The sequence below is a fragment of the Tupaia chinensis genome, unplaced genomic scaffold (genome assembly GCF_000334495.1).
Source record: "Tupaia chinensis unplaced genomic scaffold, TupChi_1.0 Scaffold144472_1, whole genome shotgun sequence".
NCBI classification, from domain to species: Eukaryota; Metazoa; Chordata; class Mammalia; order Scandentia; family Tupaiidae; genus Tupaia; species Tupaia belangeri.
Genome location: NW_006204331.1, coordinates 758,691 through 764,677, shown reverse-complemented (window position 1 = coordinate 764,677; position 5,987 = coordinate 758,691). Strand labels below are relative to the sequence as shown.

The window sequence follows — 5,987 nt, the reverse complement described above, 5'->3', positions numbered from 1 at the left end:
GGTAGGCAGGCAGCCGCTTCTGAGTGCAGGAGCCACAGGGTCCAAAGCCTGCCGTCTGTCCACCGAGGAGATTTAAAAGCCCAGGCCCAGGCCCAGCAGGTGGACGGTGGCGAAGGTGACAGATTCTCACGCAGCTGACCAGGGTCCAGCCCGCAGATCCAGGGGCTTGAAACTCAGGCCAGGCCCGTGTGTGTGCCCGACAGCATGAGAAGACCACGGGCGAAGTGTGCGGTGGCCACCGCCCCGGTGGGTCATCTCTCACTGTCTCTCCGACTCTCTGGCGAGTGTGTGCCTTGGGGCAAAACCCTTCTTTATTTTCAGGCACCCGCCTCACTGTGGCCAGTCCTCACGGACTGCCACACCCACGCAGACACACGTGAGTGCCACAGCCCGGACATCGTGCTAACCCACCCACCCTGGCTGGTCTGGGTTGCCAAACAGGCTCGGGGACAGGTCCCCGCAGGCCCCTGACCCAGCTGCCGTGGCTTCTGCCCGCGGTGCGCAGCCCAGGGCGGTGCAGCCAGCCAGGCTGAGGACGTGGGCGCCGTCTCCCGGCGGGACCGTCAGCACACACCTGCCAGCGCCATGGCCTCACTAGCGCAGCTGGTGACCTCTGGGATGTCTGGCCTGTCAGGGGATGTGGTGTGCATTCAGGCCACACCCGGATGACAACGCTGGACCCTGACACCGCCCCCCTCCGCTACCCCGCACACCCTGGCCGAGTCCTTGGGAAGGCAAGAGCACCCTCCCCTCCTGTGACTTTAATTTCCTTAGTTTTCATCACTTTCAGAGTCAAGCCTTTATGTTTTCTTTCTTTTTTTCCCCCGCTATAGGGCGCGTGTGCTCGCTAGACAGACAGAGAGAAACATAGAGACAAAAAGCAAGAAATCACCCCCCGGGGGGATGGCCACGCCACAATCCCTTCTCCATTCTCCTCTTGGGATCTTGGGCACGCACGGACATGCACCTGGCATGAGTTTTAAGCCATCGGGTCCGGGACACGAACCGCGGTCGACTACGTGGGAGTCCAGCGACATAGCCATTACGCTAACTGCTGGTCCCTCCTTTTTTTTTTAAAGAGAAATTTTTGCTAAAAGGTGCATGTGCTCGCCAGAGAGAAGAGAGAGGAAGACCAAAGGCAATAAGCCACCCAGGGGTGGCCATGCCACAATCCCTTCTGCTCCATTCTCCTCTTGGGCTCTTGGGCACGCACAGTGTGAGTTTTAAGCCAGCAGGCCTGGGACTTGAACCCTGACTAACTGTGTAGGAGTCCAGAGCTGTAATCACAGCGCTGTATCCTGGCCCTAAAACACCGTCCTTTACAGCCAGTGCCTTGTGTCCACGCTCGGAAACCTTGGCTGACCCTAAGGTTGCAAAGGCTCCCCGTGTCCCCTTCCGGGACTTCCGGCTTTGGCTTTTATGTTCAGATTGCACAGGGGGACGTAATGGCCAAGAGCCGCCCTTTACCGAAGAGATAGCCTGCTAACCCAGCAGGGGTTTTTGGAAAAACAAGAAACTATCCTATGCCCTGGAGGTCCCTGGGCAAGTCTGCCAAAGGCCCATCACTGCCTGCACTGGGGTCTGCTCCGACCTGCATCTGCCCCACGGCCACAGCTCTGCGGTGATCTTGGAATCAGGGAGGCTAAGTCCTCTCAGCGACTCTGGCCTTCGAACTCTTGCTTTCCCAGGAAATACCAGAACCAGTTTGTCAGCCGTGAGGTGCTGCTCCTCCTGAGCCTGGGCCTTGCACTCGCAGAGGCTCTCTGGGTGGCTTGCACAGGTAGCCTGTCGACTCGTGAACAAACACAGCAAACCTCACCAGCTCAGGAACCACTGCTCCGCTCTGGCACGAACACCCACCACGGGCTTCTCGATGGCTCCCTCCCGCCAGACTTCAGCCCACCTGGCTCCCTCCACGGCGACCACTCAGCCCCATATCAACCAGTGTGCTCTCTCCGGCACCCTCTCAAGTGGCCCCTGCTGGGCTCCACCTGTCTGCTCAGCCCCATCCCTACCGGCCACTGAGCTCTGCTTCCCTTCCTCCCAACAGTCATAACACTGCAGACAGAAGCTGGCCTCAGTCCGGGCTGCAGCCCAGCACAGTGGGTCCTCAACAAGCACCCGTCCCGAGAGCGAGCGATGGAGACAGCATGGCAGCAGTACACGTGCAAGCACCAGGTGTGGCACGTGAGCCATGACTCTCGGCCAACGTGAAACGGCGCAGGGGCGCGAAGGCATGTGTGAGGCTGGAGCGCTCAGCCCGTGCTGTCTGCACCCTCCTGCCCTGACGCAGGAGCAGTCAGGGCCTGGGAGGACTGGCTGGGAGCCTACCTAGGCCAAGTCCTGAGCCCTCGACAGGGACAGAGGCAGGCACTCCCTGCACACCTGCTGCCTTGTGGCCCCAAGTGGGGGTGTGCTGACCCTCCACACGCAGGGACGCTCCCGGGTGTCAGGAACCAGCCCCCAGGCCTGTCCTCACCTTGGGGTCCAGTAGGTAATTGTACGGCATGAAGATGAGGTCGGCCTGCTGCTTCCGGTTCCGGGACAGGTAGTAGGGGCACACCCTGTGGGTGAGGGCAGAGCAGACGGGAGCCCCATGCAGGGACACAGTGGGGAGGGCAGAGCAGATGGGGTGAGCCCCACGCAGAGTCACAGAGGTGAGGGCTGGGGGATGAGGGGAGCCCCATGCAGGGACACAGGGGTGCAGCTACATCCTTGGGCAAGGACTGGGGTACAGGGTGAGCCCCATGCACCCCACACAGGGACACAGGAGTGAGGACTCGGGGATGGGGTGGCACGGGGCTGGGGCACCCTGGTGGGAGTGATGCAGGGCGAGGCGGGGGATCTACAAGCGTTTTCAACCACGTGAAAGTGCTGCCTGCTCTAGAGCCCTGTGAGAACAAGCAAGACAAGGCCCACCCAGCCCTCGACCGCGGGTGCCGAAGCAGAGCAGAGCCAAGTGCTCAGGAGGCGGCGCCGCCTCTCGGCTGTCTTCCTCATCACAGCCCGGAACCTGAGGCTGCGAGAGCTCAGCACGTGGACCCCTCGAAGCACGGAAAGCTGCCCACAACAGGAAGGGGCCCCGAGGAGAGGGAGCTGCAGGGGAGACTAGAACCCCGAGTTTGTACACCACACGGGCGTCCACGGGGTCCCAGGACAGGCAGGGGCTGTGGGGAGGCAGCTTCTCTCGAGGACATGCTCCTCAGAACCGCTACCGTGCCCCCACGCCAGACACAACCTCGTCTGAGCTCACCTGTGCTGGCTCCCACTCCTGACCAGGTCCTCGATGTCCAGGATGGGGCTGCTCAGCTCTTGCTCCTGACTCCACTCTGTGAACGCACGCCCGTCAGCATGGCACCTGCCTCAGCTCGCTGCGGGCCAACGCGGGACGCCCCCGAGAACTGCTCCTGTGTGGTCGCCCACCACCTCTGTCTGGCCGGTCGTGGGTCCGCAGGAGAGGTCCCAGGCGAAGTGACCTTGTGGGAGCCCTGCTCTACACCCCAAAAGGCAGGCGCTGGCCCTGTCCCAAGGCTCCTCCTGGAGCACAGGGGCCGAGCGGCCCCCAGTCTGTCCTGTCACAGCAAGCCTGTGCGTGTCCACACCACCCCTGCCCACACCTGCCAACTCCACAGACCTGGGGTCCCACCTGACCAGGATCTGAGCCGCCACCCAGCCTGTGCCGAAACCCAGTGGTGCCTGGCCTTGCTCCTCTGGCTCACGAGCAGAGCATGGCCGCCCTCCCTCAGGATGGCAGCAGGGGGACAGGTACGACCGTGGGCTGCGAGGCCAGCACAGGAAGGCCCTCGAGGAACTGCGATGGGGCTCTTGCCCTTTCCTTGCCCCCACGCAGCCCCCATACTGGAGCCACAGAGACCCCCTGGGACTGAGCACAGCGAACCTCCTCGGCCTGTCCTGGCAGGACTGGGCCTCTTCCAACCCCTAACCCTAAGGCACGGCCCCATCAGGTGCCCTCAGGGGCAGGACTGAAGCCCAGCCGTGAACTGCAGAGGCCGGAACACGGCACTCAGTGACCAGTGCAGTGACCTCAAAGCCCCTGGGGATAGCAGAGGCAGGACAGGAAAAGCAGGCAGCACCATAGCAACAGGCCAGACAATCGGCGGGCTCCACAGAGCCAGGCCCTCCAGCCTTCTTGGGCAGAGCCTGGCTAGGGAGGGGCTCATCTTCCCAGCAGCCCAGGGCTGGCCCTGCAGGCTCACCCTCCAGCTCTCCTCACTTGGCCGCAACACAAGCCTCCCCACCCTCGCAGACACCCTGGGGCCGCAGCCCACTGCAGACTGAAACGCCCACCAGGAGCAGAAAGCGGCTCACAGCCAGTGGTCCCAAGTGCACTGGGTGGCCAGACCCAGAGCCAAGGTGGGGCTGGGAGCTGAGCCACAAGCCTGGTCAGAGCCGGCAGGCAAGCCAGTGGGGAAGGCTCCTCCCTCTGCCAGCATCCATGGGCTCCCCTGAATCCAGCCGTTCCCGACTCCCAGCCACCTCTGCTAGGGCCTCCAGGCAGAGGCTGGGGCAGCACAGCAAGCACCTCATTGGCCACTCAGGGAAGCTGGCAGGGCCCTCTCCCCCACCCCATCTCCTTGGCCAGGGCTGTGGGCAGCACAAGTGGCCACGGAGTGGACAGGGGAAGACCCATCAGATAAGCACAGGTGTGGCAGGGGCTCGGCCAGGGCATGGCCAGGATGGGAGGGAGTGAGCAGATGGGGAAAGGTGCGACCCGGAGTGCTGATGCAGCTGGGAGAAGCACCACAAGGCCGTCTGCAACGGCCGCCCGGCCAGCATGGCAGCCACAGGCCACAGTGACTGTCCCTGTCCTTGCCCCAGCTTCATGCGCGCCGGTCCAGACCCCACTCTATCCTGGAAAGCTGGGCATGGGCGGAGGGAGTGAGAGCCATGCAGGATTCCCGAGTGCACATCTGGACACCAGAAGAGACACCCAGCGGTGCCGTGCAGGACGCGTGGGGTGAGGTCAGAGGCCAGAGGCCCTGCCCAGTGGGGCCTGAGCCCCCGCAGCGTATTTCCCCGGAGCTGGTCACACAGCGGCTCACCGCCTACGTTTGCCAAAAGCAGGCTTCCAGAGGGGATGTGTGCCCAACATGTGCCCGGCTGCTGGCACAGACGCTGGGACCCTTGTCAGAAGTGGTGGAGCCCCAGCAAACGCAGCAGGAGAGCCAGCCCCATCAGCGGCTTCCTCAGGCCACCATGAGGTCCCTGCAGTCAGAGTGCGGGAGACCTGGGCGGAAGAACAGGACTCTCACCCTCTACGTTGTTGTAGAAGTGACAGGAGCGACTTGCCACCTTCCTGCGGCACAGATGGATCTGCAAGAGGAAGGCAAGCACCAGGCTGGAGTGGAGCCGCACCTGCCACTCCTGCCGGAGGTGCACTCCCCCAGCTGGGACCCAGGGCAGGGTCCGCACCTGCACGTGGCTACTCTCCTGCCTCTTCACCTCGGGGTGGATGCACAGCTGCTCCCGGGAGCCCAGCACACACACCTTGGGCCTGGGGGAGAGAGGGTAGGGGTCGGGATCTGCATCCACAGATGGTGCACCTGTGGCCCGACAGCAGCACCAACCACATGCAGACACAGGAAGCCTGGTGGCCCGGGGAGCAGCTGCAGCTGCCATGTGACTGTGCCAGGGAGGGGCAGGAAGACAGGGTTGGGGACACTGGACGGGATGACAGCCTCCACGGCAACAACGCGATCTCCATATGCACGCTTTGCTCAGAGCCAGCGCAGGATAATGGGACATGCCAGGTGCCGACTTCACAGGGAAGGGACTCGGGCCAGTCCTGCCACGCTGCAGCCGACCAGTGTCTGCAAGGAGCTCAGCGGGCCAGCCCCAGGTCAACAGCTGCTGCTGGAGGTGCTCCCAGGGGCGGCGTGGTCCTCGCTGTCCTCTGAACCCTGGAGCACCTCACAGCTCCCAGTTCGGGGGCCCGGGGAGAGCGGCACCCCCCCCCCCACCATGCA

The 5,987-nt window shown here is 63.5% G+C and overlaps 1 protein-coding gene across 3 annotated transcripts in view; it reads right to left on the bottom strand.

Annotated features, from left to right (window-relative positions):
• The window catches only part of RTEL1 (regulator of telomere elongation helicase 1), a 38,455-nt gene that overhangs the window by 27,113 nt on the left and 5,355 nt on the right, over positions 1–5,987 (bottom strand). For all 3 annotated transcript variants that reach the window (XM_027767687.1, XM_027767688.1, XM_027767689.1), the window contains 4 exons: positions 5,434–5,515; positions 5,274–5,334; positions 3,254–3,329; positions 2,480–2,564 (listed from right to left, as the gene is read on the bottom strand). In XM_027767687.1, the coding sequence (XP_027623488.1) occupies positions 2,480–2,564; positions 3,254–3,329; positions 5,274–5,334; positions 5,434–5,515 (304 nt within the window). The remainder of the gene's footprint in view (positions 1–2,479; positions 2,565–3,253; positions 3,330–5,273; positions 5,335–5,433; positions 5,516–5,987) is intronic.